Source organism: Cuculus canorus, chromosome 4, assembly GCF_017976375.1.
Source record: "Cuculus canorus isolate bCucCan1 chromosome 4, bCucCan1.pri, whole genome shotgun sequence".
Classification (NCBI taxonomy): domain Eukaryota; kingdom Metazoa; phylum Chordata; class Aves; order Cuculiformes; family Cuculidae; genus Cuculus; species Cuculus canorus.
In genome coordinates this window covers 42,376,001-42,395,266 of record NC_071404.1, presented here as the reverse complement: position 1 = coordinate 42,395,266, position 19,266 = coordinate 42,376,001, and the positions used below count along the sequence as shown (strand labels likewise).

At 38.3% G+C, this 19,266-nt stretch overlaps 1 protein-coding gene across 1 annotated transcript in view; it reads left to right on the top strand.

Annotated features, from left to right (window-relative positions):
* Positions 1-19,266, top strand: part of CPE (carboxypeptidase E) — a 61,087-nt gene that overhangs the window by 26,728 nt on the left and 15,093 nt on the right. Inside the window, exons 2-5 of the mRNA XM_054065741.1 lie at positions 12,756-12,952; positions 14,775-14,942; positions 15,859-15,976; positions 16,933-17,115. Coding sequence (XP_053921716.1) covers positions 12,756-12,952; positions 14,775-14,942; positions 15,859-15,976; positions 16,933-17,115 — 666 coding nt within the window. The remainder of the gene's footprint in view (positions 1-12,755; positions 12,953-14,774; positions 14,943-15,858; positions 15,977-16,932; positions 17,116-19,266) is intronic.

Sequence of the window (19,266 nt, the reverse complement as noted above, 5' to 3'; positions counted from 1 at the left end):
ATGAAATTCTTGCTACTTTTTTCTTTTTGTTTGTTTGTTTGTGTGGGTTTTTTTTATTCTTGCCATCAAAGACTTAGGTTTGCCCTCACATCCTGCTTCCTGCGACACCTTGATTATTTGGATCTAATGGGTCCCTCGGAGTAGCATGAGATGTGTTATGCAGCGTTGTTTGTAATGTGCATTTGTCCCTGCACAGCCTTATCGCTAAGGGCTGCTATTTTTTCCCCTCTGTAAAAAAGTGTTGGTTTGTAACACTGAAGCATTTGAGATTGTTGTCTCGGCATAGCAGCAATATAATATAGATCTAATTTTACTTTCCGTCTCCCTTTTTAAGCAAAATAAAAAAAAGGTTTAATGTTGTACTAATCTCAGTGAGCTTTTCTACAGTTGGTTAGCAGATATGAGTCTGCGGTGTAGACAGGCATTAACAGCCCACTAGAACTGTGTGCCTACCACTGGTACTTTATATGCACCTTTTCTAGTAGCTTTTGATATACTGTCATGATTCTCAATTTTATATTGCCTACTGCAAGATGGAGTTTTCCAGCTTTTATAAATCTATTGATTCATATCCAGCTTGAAGAGAAGGCCTCAGTGAAAACATGACACATGGAGGATTTTGATATGACAAAAGTAATTTGTTTTCTGGGTTACACAAGCGCAAAGAAAATTATCTTTGAAAAAAAAATGTTGTCATAATAGGGTGTATATGTTTTTACGTGCAGGTAATTTATAAATAAGTGACAAGCTTTAGCTTAAAAAAAAATTAAATGTAGACAGAAACAAAATATAGAAACATTGTATCCAGAAAGAAATTTTTCAGAAGACTTGATACAGAATTTACAGGAGTCAGTGGAAAATCTCTTCTCGATATTGTTGCTGTTGCAGCAGACCTCATACCTTATTCTGGCAAACTTGTGCTTGACTTTGTGTTCCAGACTAACCCCTCTGAGGCTGTTACGCTAAAGTTAAGCATATATTTGATGTGCCTCAATGATCCAAGTCCTAAATAAAGGGAAAAGAAGGTAAAACTGAGCTCTTAATGTAATTTCCATGGTAGCTTTTGCTATTAGCAAAGTTTATAAGGGAAAATATCTTGATTGTAGAAATATGAAAGTCTCTGGTAAGAAGAGGAGCCATATCACATCACATATCACTCAGTTGTTCTGGGGAGAAAGTTATTGTTCCTACCTGCTGGGTTAGTAGTGTGTCTTGGTGAGTTTTATGTGCTGGTTGCTCTTTCCCAAATTTGTTGCCTTTCACTAAGTGCGGTCTTTAATGGACAGTGTGGTAATCATCAGTCCCTTCGCCTTCTCATTTCTGTGTTCCTGTAATCCGAACACAGTTTTAGGGATCATTTTACATTTTGTAACTATTTATTTTTTCTTCATGGCTTAGCAGACAGCTGGAAAAAATATACTGGAATATGGGTTTGGCAGTCATCATGCTGTGATCATAGAAGTTAAACTTAGGATGAAAGAGAAAGGCAACTAAAATACATGTTAAAAAACATGGTAAAGGTTGGATAGCTAATACTTTATAGAACAATACAAGCAACTTTAAGTTTGTCTTTTAATGCAAAACTACAATAATTTGTTAAAAAACGCTTTTCCTTCACGTTGTTTGATTAAATAATAATGAACTACTGACTCTAAGGTGTAAGAGGGTTAATAAAGACAGGGAAAACTGGGTTGCTTCCTAAAGGATTCAGTTTCTTACTCTCTTGAAGTCATGTGGTTTTGATTTTGTTTGTGAACTGTGCCAAATCTGTCTTTTGATATGAATTTGAGTCTCTGCAAATGCAATTACTTTACTTAAAATTAGAAGTATGCTTTAGATCTGAGAAGAAATTAGTGAACAGAAACATGAAAAATATTTTCATGACCTGGGTGTGACCTCCTCGGTGCTGGAGTCTCTCAATGAGGGACATTTGTTTGTGTCTGTAAGATGCACATGCCCACATACACAGCCAATAGTACAGAAGTGCTTGTAAACAGAATCAGAAGAAAAATTTGCATCCACACTACTCAGTACTATTCCACTGTTTGTAGAATTACTGTCTTTGTATTAAAAGCTAGTCAAGTGCATATTGGATCAGACACCACATCGTCTTCCTATATGATTGGAATTGGTACTTCATAGCCTTCCTTTTCTCTTTGTTAAAGAATATTTTCTTCTCAAAAAGCCCTAAATGCCTGAAACTTCCAAGTGAAAATATTGCTGTAGAACCTCTCAGGAGGTGCTTTAAGGCTGTATAATGCTGTCCTCTGTGGGCCAACTAGTTAGCTACTTCACAGGGTCTCTAGCCATGAAGAATGACAGTATGTATGAGAAAAGTAATTGCAATAACCTCAGAATATTTCTTAATAAATGAAGGCACAAAATGCATGAAATCGGCTTTTAAAAACGTGCCAGACTTTATTATGTTCTTTCATTGTACCTCTCCAGCCTTCTACACCTGCATAAAATTGAAATAAAATGCAGTGAAACTGAAAAGTAGCACACAGTTTTCCTCTCACTTTCACCACTTCAGTATTGGTCTGAATTGCAGAAGTATGACAAATTGTTTCAGCTCCTAGTGTTTTATTACACTTATGAAAAATACAAATGACTACACAGGAATCATGATGCATACGCTCAAACTGATGCCAGATACCACTGATACCAGTAACAAAAGTCCTTTGGACTCTTACTAGTGAAGGAATTTGCCCATAGATAAAGTGTATGTTTTCACTAACATGATTTCTCCTCCTGCATTGGTAGGAAAAAGCTTGTCTGATGTACTGCTAATAACATAAAAGAGAAACTTTCAAGAGGGATGGAAGGGACCACATAAGATGGATTTCCTGTAGGTTTTTTTTTGTTGGTGAGAGGAAAGAATAATTAGTGCATGGAAGAGCTACTCAGTTTCTGAACCTGCTGATCATTGCACTTTAACATCGTTGGCATACTGGAGGAATAGCAGATATAATTGTAGAAAGTGGCTATTATTTGGTTTTTGTGAGGAAAATGACTTCTTACGTTGAACTAACTTTTCTGTTTGCACTTAGGTTAAACCGTAGGTAGCTTCATTTTATATCAAATTGCACAAAGTTCCGTTGCTGTGCATAGAGCTTATAAATTAGAATTGTAGAATCATAGAATCACTAGATTGGAAGGGACCCACCGGTCCAACCTAACTCCAGTGTTAGGAGTCCAACCATTCCTAACACTCCCTAAACCATGCCCCTCAGCACCTTGTCCACCCGTCCCTTAAACACCTCCAGGGAAGATGACTCAACCCCCTCCCTGGGCAGCCTATTCCAGTGCCAAATGACCCTTTCCATGAAATTTTTTTTCCTGATGTCCAGCCTGAACCTCCCCTGGCAGAGCTTCAGGCCATTTCCCTTTGTCCTGTCCCCTGTCACTTGGGAGAAGAGGCCAACTCCCTCCTCTCCACAACCTCCTTTCAGGTAGTTGTAGAGAGCAATAAGGTCTCCCCTCAGCCTCCTCTTCTCCAGGCTAAACAACCCCAGTTACCTGATTGCTCAGCTGCTGGTTCACTTTCTGCACTTATACATGCTGTTTAAGGACAGGATTATGATTTCTGTTTTTGTTGACTGTAAACCGTATGAACAATGGATGCCCCTCTCTCCTTTCTCTTAACGCAGAACTGTCTCATTACTCTTTGGAGAGAAAACCCAGTGTAAGTACTGAGGAAACCTGAGAAAATACTAAGCTTTTATGTTTATTCTCTCTATGAGGGAAAAGTTCTGTCTACTTTTAGGACATTAGGATGTGAGCAGACCTAAAAGCCATTTTAGACTTTTTTAAAGCATTTTTTTCTGTCTTACTAAGGCTGTTCTGTGTCTTGCAGCTATACAACTGTGCTATGGCTTGCAGTGTTGGGATCAGTATCCATATGGTTTTTTTTTTTGTCTGGAGCTCCCTCATCTAAAGGCAAAACATCTTGAAAGGCTTTTGAATCCACTTCCATCTGCTATTGCGACAAAGGATTTGTCTGGTTCAGTCATCTTCATCATTATTCTTGAGTCAATAAGCTGTTACATGATTCACTTCTTCCTCTTCAACCAAACTTGATTTTATTAGCCTATGCACCAGTTTAGCTTCCTCTCCTTATGTTGCCTTACTAGGAATTATCACCTTTTTTCATTTTTCTAAAATGTTTAAGATGATATGGCAAGCATTTTTTAAAGGATATCTATATTTCAAACATAGGTGACTGTGAAGAGAAAGACGCCCTCCAAACATCCAGGTCTGCATTTCTACCTAAACCTAATGATAAATAAATCATTAAGGTACAACATTGAGTTTAAATAAAATTTTATATACCATTGAAAAAATTTGAAGCTAGGTGATGCAATGTTTGGAGATGTAGTGATGGGCTGCCAATCTTCATTGCTCTCTACCCGCTTCACCTTTTGTTTTTTTCTTTTGCTTCCTACTAACCTGGTTTAACTGTTGCTACCTCAAGAACGAGTACGGTCAAGATTTACTGATGGCCACCATATAGCATTCATACATTAAGAGCAGAAACTTGAGAGTATTAGCTGCTAAAACCAGGCTAGAAGTGAAGTGCTGCAAAAGAGCAGATCTCATTAAGCCACTTTTTCATCAGGGTTTCACAGTTTACCATATTTTTAAGCCTACAATGCAGCTGCAGTTTTTCTGCCCCCTCCCCAACTTCTAAAATGATAGAATTCTGTTTTTTAAAAATATTTAGATCAAAAGGGTGATGCTAAAACAGTATTAGAACTAAAAGAAGCTACCCAGCTATTTGTTGCTTTCTGAGCATAATGACTTAAATTAGGTCATTTATATTCTGACGTAAATAGTGTCTTCTGTTAGTCATCACAAGTCAATCTTTCATAATTTTTTTTCCACAAAGGAGCAAGGTAATGGTTTAATTAGGTTTTCCAGTTTGCCTATGTCTTTTTTTTACCGTAATTTATTTCACAAGAGCACTTTATAACTCTTTATGTAAAACTCCATGGCCAGTAATCATAGAAACTAAGATCAGCTAAATAAATACACCAGTGCAAAGGAAACTCTTATTCTTTAATACGCTGTCTACAGGAAAAACTTGTTACAGATGAACACTTATAGGGAGATTTTATCCCTTGCCATCTGTTAGCAATGACCATGCACTTCAGCATCATCTGTCTGAATCACAGGTTTGCAGCCCACAGTTCTTTTCACACCATGTCAGTTTGTGACAGAACAGCAGTGGAATAAAATAATGTTCCAGTTTCCAATAAAGATGTAACATCCACTATGTGTAGCCTTGGTGGAGTGCCATTGCAATGCCTTAGGAAGGCTTCTGAAAATCAAAGGGAGGAAGCCTGGGGGCTTACTACGAGGTATTCCTAGACCCTTAAACACAGAAAGTATGTTTTCCAGAGACCTAGAATATCCTCCTGATGGGGATGGTAATCCTTTTCAGTCATAAATAGCTCTCCCTTATGGAGGGAAAATGCAGATTTTGCTAGGTGAAGATAAACTCTGTGCGTACGTTTCCCTCGCACATGCTGGTGCAGCGGAGGGTCCAAGGCAGTACAGCCCCGAAGGGTGCCCTAGCTTGCTTTCCTCCTAAACCACAGCCTTGTAGTGAGTACTAGGGTGTGCCGCTACAGAGGGGTAACCCTGACTTGACTTCTCTCTCTTCGGATTTTCTTTCTGCTCTTGGCATTTCTGGGGAAATCACAGCACCCATCGTTTCCAGCAGGGAAATGGGCTCTCAGTGAGCCCGTGCCTGTGCTTCTGAACTTTGGGCCACCTGTCTAGCAGGGGGAAGCCACATAATGGTGCTGAATTTGGCCTGTATAGCTTTCTGGAAAAGAAATATTTAAGTGTTTTCATTGACTTTTTGTTTGTTTCCAGTAAAAAAAGAGAGCTACTTTTGTTTCTTCACCTTCTTTGTCCAGCATTTCTGCCTAGCTCTTTGACTTTAGAGCTTGGGATCTGGATATTAATGGGTTATTTCTGACTTTTATTTCTTCTCTTTATGAAATCAGGATGAGGAAAAGCAGAGCCTAAATGCATCTTTTTCTGGTAGCAGGCATTTGAACTAGTTTAGCTTTGAAATGTCTCATGTGTTTGTTACATGCAGAAGGAATGAGATAGATGAGCTCAGTCCTTTTGAAGTGCTCTGATGGCTGGCAGGTACTTTTGTAGCTGAAGTGAAAAAGCCAGTTCTGGAGTTTGCTGAAGAGAGAAACCTTGTTGAATGAACTTGATGAGGAACTATCAGAAATACACGTCTAAATTATATATCAACTTTCTCTTCATCAAAAGGTCTGTTTGAGGATGGATTGACACCGTATCTTTGCTCTGTGTGCCAATCACAGCTGGAGGCATACAGTGAGAGTCTGAAATGAAAACTTGCTTGGTCACATAAAGTTTGAAATGGAAAAGCCCACTCCTCTTATTGAGCACAGTGGAAAAGAGGAATTGGATATGTTGAATCCCACACACTGTTGTCACAGTGGACGAACAGAGACTTAACTTGTGTTATCTCTGAACTGCCAGTATCCTTCACAAAGAATCCCTGGGTATGATTTAGATCGAGTTTATTGCTTGCAGTGAGAAAAAACTGAGAGGTGGAAAAACTATGCCTGCCTCATACTCTGTCACAGAGTAGTAAGAGCAGCTCAGAACAGTTATTTCATGTTTGGTTTCTGAGGAATTTAATCTTCAATGCTGAGCTAAAAGTACCTGCTGCTGTAATGCTGTAATGAACTCTGTAAATGCAAAGTCCTGTTCAGTTTTCCTACAGCATGAAAAATGCAATGTAATTAATCCCATTGTATATATAGATGGTTATTACTTCTACAATTCTGATAAGTTTTTAAATCTGCTTTGAACTTCAGAGAGTATTTTTTAACACATTTACACAAAATGAGGGGTTTGTGCATGTCACGTTTCAGTGTTCCTTACTAATTTAAGGGTTTTGATTAGATGAGTAAACTTGTTTGGCTTTATAAATGATTTGTTATGATTTAAAGAATCATGATGAATTTTGTTGGATGGCATGATCAGTTTGCACGCAGTACCACAAATCTGGTAGGCAAAAGCTGTTCTGCTCTCTGGTAGAGCAAGCGGGATTTACTCGAAATGCCAAACTCAGTGCTACACTGTGCAGTGCTTCAGTGTCAGTGCAGGGTGTTGCAGAAAGATCAGCATTGGGATGTGCCTGCAAGGAGCTGTAGGTGGGGACTGCAGGAGCTGAGCAGATGCTTTGCCCACTTCTTGTGGGTGGCTGTGCCAAGTCCTTAGCTGCAGGGTTTAGAGTGGGCTGCTGGAAACCTGTAGAAAGCATCAAGTCACACAGAATCTTTTTGGTGGAAATAAGTGTCTTGAGCATGAGGTAATCTGTCTGGAGAATTGAATTTCCAATGCAAAGACATACAAGATCCTATTTTGAAGCCTAACTGACGGACTTTATTTTGAGTAGAATGGAGATCACATCTTAATTTGTATGTTTTAACGTGTTCTTTGTGAGCATTTACACCAGGCTTAATGTGCTGTACAGACCTTGGTAATTATAACTTTAAGCAAAAGTGTTCAATTATGGAAATTTCAGAAAGAGCTTGAGACCACTCTTGAACCACAGCTGTTGCAAAATACAAAAATAAGCAGGAGATTGATGGAAGTGCCTTAATTTTCTAGTAGTTAATGGCAAGAAAGTGAAAGATTGGATTTTTCAAAAGGCTTCAGTGTTGACCCATTTCTGATTTCCTGTAAGCCACCTGTGAAACTTTCCAGCAGTTTCAGCTAGGTCAGACCAACACTACAGCTTTGTAAATGTCACACTAAAATGATATAAAGCCTATACAATTATTTAGAAACTAATACTGCGTTGCAATTCTATCTTTCAATGCCATTTTCACACAAGTTGTTGGAGATCAGCATTTCTGTTGAAATGCTATTATGGCAGGGTGTAGACATTTAGTATACAGGGTGTCGGAAATTAAATTTTCTTTTTTTTTTTTTTTAACTTTCCTATCTCACTTCCTGACTTATTTCCTTCTTTCCCTCTCTTGCTTTTTTCATATCCAAGGGAGAAATCCATTTTGTAATCTTTGGTTTTCCATGTAGTTTATCTCCAGAGAATTTCTTTCTCTTTAAAGTGGTAACAAAAATGTGGAATATAAGAAAGTCTTCAATCATATTTAATGAATTAATTTCTTGAGAGCAGGTGTTCTGAGATTTTCCATGCCATTTATCTACAAGAAAAGTTTACTGGTTGCATTAATAAAAATGACAGGCAACTGTGAGCAATCAGAAACATCGAGCCTGTTATTTCAGGAACGTTGCTGTTTTTCCTGTAAGAAGCACAGGAAGGCAGAGAAAGGATTCTGGTTTTCAAGGGTACTTCAGGCTAATTTGCAAAACAGTTCATTAAGCACAGAAGCTTTCCAGTAGGTTTTGTTTGGTTTTTCTTTCCTTCCACATGGCTTGCACTTCCATGAGTGAAATACTGGACGTTTTAAGAACAACTGCTTGACATTAGACTGTGACTAGTGGCATGACATTACCTTGACTCATTGTATGTATAATTAGTAGATGCTAAACTTCTTGTCCCTATATTTTAGAAAATTACTGTCTTTACTGTACAAATACAGCCTGACCTGAAAATGGCAGTGGTTAGACATCTTTAATTAGACGACCTGTCTAATATTAACGATGTACATGCTGTTCTAGGAAACTGCGGAAGATCTTAGCAGACAGTAGCTGCAGAAGTGAATGGTGACATTTCACAATGTTTGTCAGGCACTGGAAAGGCATGACACTTTAAAACACTTTTTCGTTATTCATTTATCAGGTTGTAAGGTATTACACAGTCAATCTGGAACGGGTATAAAAGCTTTCTAAAAGCCATAACGATGTAATAGCTTAGGTTTCACAAGAGATACTGATACATTTATAGACTTCATTGCTGCATTTAATTTCTTATGACTTGCCCCCAAAGATGCCAGTATCCACCACTCATTTGTTATTGCAGACCTCTGTATCCGGGCTGAAATTATATTTAAGCATTTTTAAATGTCACGCTCAATGTCTTGTTACACAAGACATAGTTTTGCTTGTATTTCTTCATGCTTCTTTTCCCCTAAAGTTACCTCCAGTTCTCTGCAGTGGAACAGGAATGTGTCTGCTGGTTTAAGAAACTGTTCAAAAGTTCATAATCAAATTAATCCTTGAATAAAAAAAATCATTCTGTGATGCACTTACAGATTCCTATGAAGGGTGATTAAGGTCTGCATTAAATGACTCATGAAGGATTAATAGGAAGAGCAGCTCTTCTTGCAGCTAAGAAACATGCTCTCAACGGGTGACTGAACACTGGTTTCCCTATGGGGTGGGCTGTTTTCAGGAGAAGCCTGAAGCTTTTAGAGATGGTGTGGCAGGAGATACTTAATAGATAGATCAGGGAACCCATTAAATGAGGAGTGCTGGCTCAAGGACAGGACAGCTGGCATCCCAGGTGTTTGAGGTATCTGTGTTAGCTTATGTGGTGGAGGAGAAGGTGCTGGTTCCTCTGGGAGCTGTAGCGGGCCTGAGATGCTGGCTGCCTTGCAGAGTATTTCACTAAAACTCAGTCAACTGAGTTTGGTTAACTTAGCCAACAGAGCAGTGGCTTCAGCTAGTAGTCAGCCCTCCAGCTTGGACTTTGCTGTCCTAGAGAAAAAGGTGATTAGAAAAGGATTTAGGTAAAAACAAACAAAACCCCCAGGTTTCCAGAAGGTACACCCTGAGTTGCAGTTTTTACTCTAACACGAAAGGCTGAAATGCAATTGCAAATTAAGGGCTTTATTAACTGCAAAGTCATATCAGCAGATAGTAGCCTGTGGAAGCTGCTTCGTTGTTTCGGCCACTAATGACTGCAGCAGCATTGTCCTTTTTTCCAGAATGGGCCTCTGACTTTGCCCGTGATGGGCATGGACAACTAATGAGTGAATTTCTACTTCCCCTGTAGCCAGCTTGTGGCATTAATTTATTTCTGATGAAATAAACAGTAAATATTATGTTTGTTGCCCTTGGAGCAGCTGCAAAGTTTAGATATGAAGACTGATTTTTTCCATCTTAAATGAAAAATTGTTGTTGAAACGATCAAGAGCTTTCCTAAAATGGTCAGAACAGTCTGAAATTCAGTATCTTCTGATATTGAGCAGAAACCCAGTATTTCTTAGGTTGCTGTGCCCAGGGGAAAGAAAATGGGCAGTGCTGGGGAGCCGGCAAAGAACAGTTCCCACACATGTGGACCATGCAGCCATGTTCTCTGCAGCCAGAGGAATGATAGGAGATTGGTTCCTTTGCTTCAGAGAAAGGTATAAGAAAACTCCTATGGGAGCTAAAATACAAACACAGAGTTAAGTTTTGAAGCATGGCTGTACTTAGCACTTTGTTATCTTTACCTTTTCATTCTTTTGCATTCACTTTTAGGTTATTTTTCTTAACTTTTGGTTTGTTAGCAAAGCTTGGACTTCTTCTGATGCCTCTCTGCCAATGGAATTCTTTGAATACCAATTTCACACTTTGTATTATAAGTACTGTTATTTTTCTGTGTCAGTCTGGTATGGTAATTGTTCCCTTTCACCAAAAATTACTGTCCCTTGTTTTGTGGTCTGAGAAAGTGCTGCTTTCCAGACTAATTCCTTCATGCCATAACAGTCAGTGCACTTGACTGTCCTGTATAATTCTTCCTAAGGAAAATAGGGCTGATCTCTTAAATCACTTTTAATAGGAAAGACTTTCCATATATCCAGTGTCTCTCTTTAGCTTTCCCTTTTAGCTTTTAATGTTCATTTGAGATGGATCATTACCGCTGAAGTTGTGCTGTGCATGAGTCTGTAGTCTTAGTTTACTATAGACCAAATGACTGTTTTCCTAACCCTTCTAAACAGTGTTAATGATTCTTTGGGGAAGGGGACAAGCAGTACCATGTGGGAAACGTATGTTTCTGTTTCTTCAGTTGAGCCAGGCTTGTAAAATTCAAATGGGAGAGAAAGGCAGGTGATTAATGCACAGGGCTGGGAATCGGAAGAAATGATTTCTCCTTCATGCTTCCTTAGTGATGTCCTAGGAAAAACCACAAATGCGAAATGTGACTATGTTCATGTTTACCACAGTAACAGATTTGCCTGTTAGCTTGTGAAGGACTTTCCCCATAAGTAACATGACAGTATATGTATTCATGAGTATTTTAATTATGAGACTATGACGTGCAGTGCTGCGTTAAACATTATCCATCTGTTTTAATGAGATTAGGTTGATTGCATGGTCTTGATGATTAGACGTCTTACATTCACTGATATTAACATGTAAGAAACAACAGTAAACATAAACTCAATTTCGAAAGAGGAAATGTAGGGTTTTAGTCATAGTAATGGCATTGTGTGTATCAGAAAAACTATTTCACTGAAGCTATTTCACTGAAATTAGAAGACTTTTTAATATATGTGACAAAAAAATTAAGTGATGCATCCAGATATACAAAAACATCTTAGCTGGAAGGAAAGAAGTCATGGTATTAATAGCCCACTGTCTGCTAGCATCTCATCGGGATTAAGGTTAACAAGCACAGACTGAAGAGTCGTAAGTAGATACGGCTGTGTGCTTGATTAGCAGTTATTTAGGTCTCATTTGTGCAACATTCTTCCTGGCTTGAATCTATCCTTGCGACAGTGCTAAAGGCTTTTGCAAAGTGCGTTCAAAGATTATTCAGAGCATATCTTGAACAGAATATTTGATAAAAGCTGTTAGAACAGAAGGACTGCATTTAAAAAGGATAAGGAAAAACAGCTTCAGTCCAGAAAATAGTGTATTCTTCATTGTAGTTCCAAGACAATCCTTTTAATCTCATTCAGGTATTTACATTATACTAAAACCTCTCTGGGATTAGGGTAAAAATATGGGCTTTTGAAAGTTACGTCCTTCACAGCTCTATCAGACTATCTTGTGTGTTTTTCATGTTCAGAGTCATAACAATGTGACTAACGAGGAAACATGAATATTGGACTATTTATTTGGAATATTTATAGAATATATATTGAATATCTTTTCTACCTTGAATATTATATATATATTATATCAACATTACATATATGCATAAATAGTCTACATATTTATGTATGTATTTAATACTGGACTGTTTATTGGAATGTTAAATGGGAATGATTCATTTTACGAGTTAGGATGTCGCACCTGCTTCATAAAGTTTGAACTGACCGTCCAAAGCAACTGCTGAATAAGATTTTTCAAATCACTAGGATCAACGGCTGTTCACTGACAATGCTTTGATAAGAAAAATTGCAGTTTAATGCAGTGTAGTGCGCTAAGCTCAACCTAACCTCAGATAGACCATTAAAGATAAGAACCTCCGTTAGTGTTAGCTTATATGTTTAAAAACTACCTAATCAAGACGGTCTTGTAATATTGAGGCATCAATTGTATTAGATCTCAACAGTAGTGATATTAATGGCTGTGCTTAGGATTTGTTTTGTCATACTATGTTTTCACCTGGTATTCTTTCTATATGTTTGGCAAACAGCTGAATATAAATTACTATTTGTTTAGCCAGAGTTTAGAAAAAAGCCTAAATTCACTTTTCTGAAAGAGGCCTGTAGCTTCCTGTGGAGACTGTGACCAGTTGTAGTAATAAATGATAACCACATCTCAGGTGTGCTGAGTGATCCAATCCATGGGTGATTTTTATGTGTTCTTCTAAGACATGTTCTTCCTTTTTCTTGCAGGAGAGCCAGAATTTAAATATGTTGGGAATATGCATGGGAATGAAGCTGTTGGAAGGGAGTTGCTCATCTTCTTGGCACAGTACTTGTGTAATGAATACCAGAAAGGAAATGAAACTATTATCAACTTGATCCATAGCACACGTATTCATATCATGCCATCTTTGAACCCGGATGGCTTTGAGAAGGCAGCATCCCAGGTTTGTAAGGCTATGCGTATAAGAAGAGTTATCAATGTATATATCAACCTTAGAATCATAATGGCACTTGAACTAGTAGTTTTACAGATGAACTGTTGGTGGTGATTGTTGAATGGAACAGCATAACTGAAGTATTTCCTAATAGTACAGAAGGCTTGTTCTGTTTAACAACGAGCATTTTATTCTTGGGTTTTCAACAAACAGCCGTTCCTCTTCTGATAGAGTTTACTGTATTTTAAAATACAAAGATGTTTGTTTCTTGCATAGTCTTTGGTGTAAGTTCACTGACTGACCTGCTTCCTCAACAAGTAACTTCTAGTAATACATTATATTTCAAACATGGTAGGAAAGGGAAAGTTGCTGTTACCTTTAAGAATATTCTTATGTAATTGCATTTAGATGAATTATTCATGTTCATCAGAGCTTAATCCCCAAACAAGCAAACTTTGTGTGCCACCTTTTTAATATGAGTAATTTTTATTCTAAATTTCAGGCAAGAGATACTTTAATTGAGCTATTAGTTAAGAAAATTTAGCATGTATTTTAGAATGACAGCTCAATCAAGAAACAGGTAAAGTGTTAATGCATAATTAGCAAGTAGAGACCAAATAAAACCCTCCGATACGGCTTCTGTGTGTTTTATGTTCTAAACAAAAATAAGAATTTTCTTGTTATACAAGGTGTATTTATTTTTCAAATTAATATGGAAATGTTGAATCTTTTTATGTGACTATTTATGATTAAATAAGTTAAACTTATTAAGATCTTTAATAAACTGATTTTCATAAAGTGTTTTAAAAAAAAGCACAAACCACGAAACTGTTTTAAACCATATTCAGTCGCATGTCTCCCTCTGCTGTCAATGAAGCAGAAGCTCTCCTCAAATTGGTGCATTATTTTGCTTGTTTGAAATCTTTCTCTGTAGAGATTCTGTAATAATATAATTTAAAACTTTTGCTCCTTAGTCAAGGTACCTTTGCTTTTACATGACTGCCTTACAAATTGTATATGATTTATAATGCATTTTGCTTTAGTGTCACTATTTTTCTGCTTTAGAAGTATATTGATCCTGTACGTGGAGTGTGATAGTATCATCAATATACCCTAGGAGTAAAACCAATAATCAAACTAAACCTACTTTTGAAGGTACTGAAAGCTTACAGAGACGAGCTGGGGAAAAACTATGCACTCTGAAGGCGTTTCCTTAATGTAACACAAAACCTATTTTAGGGAATCAAAAGATTTTTGTGAAAATTCTCACTGCATCTTTATTCAGTGTCACCACTGCAGTGAATAAAGCTGATAGATAGCACAAAAATAAAAATCTTAGGTAAGTAAAAGTTAAGGTCCTTCTTTGCCTTGAAGCTATTTAGAGAAAATTTGAAATTGGAGCAAAGGTTCCTTGCAGGTGGCTGATAAATCTGCAGCTGCTCTGAGGCTTACTAAAATGAGGTCTGTAATTCATGATCATGAGGCAACAGGGAAAAACCAGGTCTTGGAGGAAGACTTAGCAGGTACTGGAAAGTCTGATGCTGCTGGTCATTTTGTCTATCCTTAGTTCAGATCTGCCACTATAATAATGATCCTCTCCTCCAAGACCCTCAGTAAAATAGAGGTTGGTTTTATTCCCACAGAGAAATAAGGGTGACTCAGTTCCTGGTACTTCAGAAACTTTTACTACCACATTACCTTCTTATTTTCTAGAACATGAGAAGTCAAGCCATGATTTGAATTTGCATAGCTAAATACACCATCATAAAGCTTCATATATAATTTCTGAATCTATTCATTTTCCTTCTCTTTGTTTCCTTTTCTTGTTCAGCCTGGTGAACTTAAAGACTGGTTTGTTGGTCGAAGTAACGCCCAAGGAATAGATCTAAACCGGAATTTCCCTGATCTTGATAGAATAGTCTATGTTAATGAGAAAGAAGGTGGCCCAAACAACCACCTGCTGAAAAACATGAAAAAAGCTGTGGACCAGAATCCTAAGGTAAGTAGGGGTGAATATCAGGTCACTTATGTGCCCAACTCTCCCCTTTTATGCAAGCAGTTATGTAGCAACCTCCCAGAGCTGTGGATGGTCTTTATGATTCACATTCTTCTAAATATTTTGTTAATTTTGTTAAATTTATCTATCTGATGGTTCTTGAAATTTTCCCCCATATGACGTGTGCTAGTAAACCCGTTTGATCTGTGTTGCTTAATCCTTAGGCAATTCCTTACCCAAGACATGTTTGATTTTTAAGTCTGGAGATTGCGTAGCCTTCTCTCTTGTTGTGAAGTTATGCTTGCAGATATTCTGCATTTTTACCATTGCCAGAAATCCACTTATGTGTTGTGCTTAATTACATTGCTGACTAGGTAGCAAGTCTCACATGTAACACATGTTTAAGCCTTGAACATACCGGCAAATACCTGGAAAGATTTTCATCTTTCTGTGTCTACCTTCACAGGAGGTTCTAGAAATTATAGTGTTGTGACTGCAGTCTAATAGTCTTGTAATTTGAAGACTCTCTGTCTTCAAATTCAAATTATTAAAGGAATAGTTTTCAGTTCAGAGAACAGACTACATTCTACCAACATTTATTTTGAATTAATTTATTTTCATTGGGTTAAAATTTGGAAGGGTTTTTAGCTATAATGGGAAAAGTGAAATATCGAGATTCCTTTATCTGTGGTCTCATTCTGAGAATTTACACTAGTTTTAGACTTACTTTGATCTACTTAGATCAATTCTGTTGTAAAGGACTGGTCCAGTCCTCTCTGAAGCCAAAATAAAATTACCTGCTCATGGTGAATGGCTTCCACAACACGTGTGCTAATAGTTAAGCCTAATATATATAACTTATTTAGTTACTACACTAAGTTATCAATTTTTAACTGCTAGTAATGCTATTTTGTTGTAGCTTGCTCCTGAAACAAAAGGTGTCATTCACTGGATTATGGATATTCCCTTTGTGCTCTCTGCCAATCTTCATGGAGGAGACCTCGTTGCAAACTATCCTTATGATGAGACTCGGAGTGGTACGTAGTATAAGTTAACATGAAGTAGTCGGAGGTATAAATTATTTTCTGTATGTATGTCAGTGCTACCCAATGGCCGCTTTGTAAACGTCATGTTGTGGTGGTGTAATGACTTATTTTTATCACATTTAAAGCTGGTCGTTGTATGACTATGTTTCTAGTTTTGAAGATTGTTTGTTTCAGTAGAGTTACATCATGAAAATGATGTAATGCTTGAGGTTATCATGGTTCCTTAGATATTTTAATCAAAGCAACTTAGCATTTAAATTAGGTGGGGGTATTTGTACCTTGTTAACTGAAGCAAGAGAGATGTGTCTAGGCTGCGTGTATGATCTAAGATTTATCTACTTAAAACTTTAAAAAATGAATTTCTGAAAGCGGTAGTTTTTTTTAAAAAAACCCTGTAATTGTTTCCACTTTCTCAGTATTGGTCTCATATAAAAAGGATCACATTGTGGCAGAGATGTTATCATTTAGTCCACATCAATATTAGTTTGTTTTATCTGTCACTAGGGGATGTGATGACTGAAATGGTCATGCGATGATCGTCTTGTTTGTGATTGTCTTCCTTCAATCTACTTTCTCGCAGTTTTAATTGCAAATCCTTTCAACAGCAGATTGTAAAACTCTTCAGGGAGACACTTTTTTCTATTTCTGTGTGTTCTGCTGAGAAACTAAAGCCTAGAATAGCTTAGATTTTGTGGTGCACTTTGAAATTAATATTTTCCTAACTGTTAAGACTGATATGAATAACCAACTTAATAATGATGCAACCTGGTATAGGCAATTGAGGAAGTATTAGGGAAATGTTAATGTTATTAAGGTAATGCTGTATTAGATTGTGATGCTGTATGACACTTATCTGTGTATAGGGAATTTCCAGGCACAGTCCTGCTGTAATCTTGGTATGACTGCCCTTTTAATAATCTTTGTTCCTGGACTTTTTTTCTCCTCAGGCAGTGCTCATGAATACAGCTCCTGCCCTGATGATGCCATTTTTCAAAGCCTGGCTCGCAGTTATTCTTCTTTTAATCCTGCTATGTCTGATCCAAATAGACCACCATGTCGTAAAAATGACGATGACAGCAGCTTTGTGGATGGAACAACTAATGGTGGTGCTTGGTACAGCGTCCCAGGAGGTGAGTCCTACAGTGTATGGGTTCAATGTCACTGGTGATTATTTTAAGCTTGAGTTTTCACTGGTTTAATTATAGACTGGAACACCACCAGGTTATGCACAACTTTTGATCTGGTTAAGGCTGAATCAAAGGCTGATCGCTCAACTACAGAATATCTGTAAAACCCCATAAAGCTAATTTTGACCCCTATTAAAATAGTCCTTTTTTACTGCTTTTTCTACAGTGTTTCTTCAGTCAGCATTCAGGTTATTGTGAATTTAATAGTGGATGAGTGATTGCTATCCTGTCATGAGAACTTAAGGTTGGCTTTTCTTTTTAAAAGAAAAATGAGTTTAAAAATGCCCTAGCAAACTCTGAAGAGAAAGAACAGGCTACTGACTCTTCAATTTAACCTCAATAAGGAAAGCATCCAACCTTGAAAGCAGTGAAGAAGGCCGATTTTTGCAATGTTATTGACAATGGGAGTCTGGGCTTTGATTTCCATGGGAACAAAATCCAGCTGTGAAGATACTTGTGTCTCCATACTTCCTGGCTTCCTGATTCCTGCCCGTTAAGTCTAGTGTTGCCCTAGACTTCAGTAGGGCCTTCTGTCCTAAGATGAACAGCAGAGTTACTATGGCCGATTCCACACAAGTTTTCCAGAAATTTGGAACATTATCATAAGATGAGGCATTTCATTCCTTTTTAACAGTAATTTTGATACGCCATTTTCTTTGTACTTTGAAGCAAAGCAGATTCTAGGTTATCTAAATCTTTAATCAGTCTCTATGTCTGCTAAACTAGGACAAAACCTTGGAGTGAAAAATTGAGCTGGGGATTTATGAGCTAGAAACTCAGCTTGCATGCCATGATATGCATGCAGTGGATGTAATCTGTCTGGACTTTGTAAAGCCTTTGACGTGGTCCCCCACAATATCCTTCTCTCAAAACTGGCGAGATATGGGTTTGATGAGTGGACTGTTCAGTGGATAAGGAATTGGATGGATGGTCGCATCCAGAGAGTAGTGATCAGCAGCTTGAGATCCAGGTGGAGATCCGTGAAAAGTGGTGTCCCTCAGGATTCCATACTGTGACCAGTGCTGTTTAATATTTTCATCATTGAAATAGAGAGTGAGGTTAAGCGCATGCTCAGCAAGTTTGCAGATGACACCAAACTGCGTGGTGCAGTAGTCACCACCTGCCAGGAAGACAGGATGTCATCCAAAAGGACCTGGACAAGCAGGAGAGGTAGGTCTGTGTGAACCTCATGAGGTTCAACAAGGCCAAGTGCAGGATCCAACACCTGGGTCGGGGCAATCTGCTTTCAGTACAGGCCAGGGGACGATGTGATTGAGACCAGCCCTGTGGAGAAGGGCTTTGGGGTGCTGATTGATAAGAACTTGACACGAGCCGGCAATGTGTGCTCACAGCCCAGAAGGCCAACCGTATCCTGGGCTGCATCAAAAGAAGCGTGGCCAGCAGGGCGAGGGAGGTGATTCTCCTCCTCTGTTCCTTTCTTGTGAGACCCCACCTGGAGTGTTGTGTCCAGTTCTGGATTCCATAACGTAAGAAGGATATGGGACTGTTGGAGCGGGTCCAGAGGAGGGCCACGAAGCTGATCAGAGGGCTGGAGCAACTCTGCTATGAGGACAGGCTGAGAGAGCTGGGGTTGTTCAGCCGGGAGAAGAGAAGGCTCTGAGGAGACCTTAGAGTGGCCTTCCTGAAGGCGGGCCTACAGGAAAGCTGGGGAGGGACTTTTTACAAGGGCATGGAGTGACAGAACGAGGGGGAATGGCTATAAATTGGAGAGGGAAAGATTTAAACTAAACATTAGGAAGTACTTCTTCACGATGAGGGTGGTGAGACACTAGAACAGGTTGCTCAGGGAAGTTGTGGGTGGTTGCCTCCCTGGAAGTGTTCAAGGCAAGGTTGGATGGGGCCTTGAACAGCCTGATTTAGTGGGAGGTGTCCCTGGCCATGGCAGGGGGCTTGAAACTAGGTGATCTTTAAGGTCCCTTCAAACCCAAACCATTCTATGATTCTGTGATTTGCCTGGGCATTGGTCTTGGATAACTTTGAACACATATACCAGTTTTATTGTTTACTTTCCTCCTAATACTCAGTTACAGTCTCTGAATGAATTTTAAATGGAATGAGTAGGAATCTCTCACA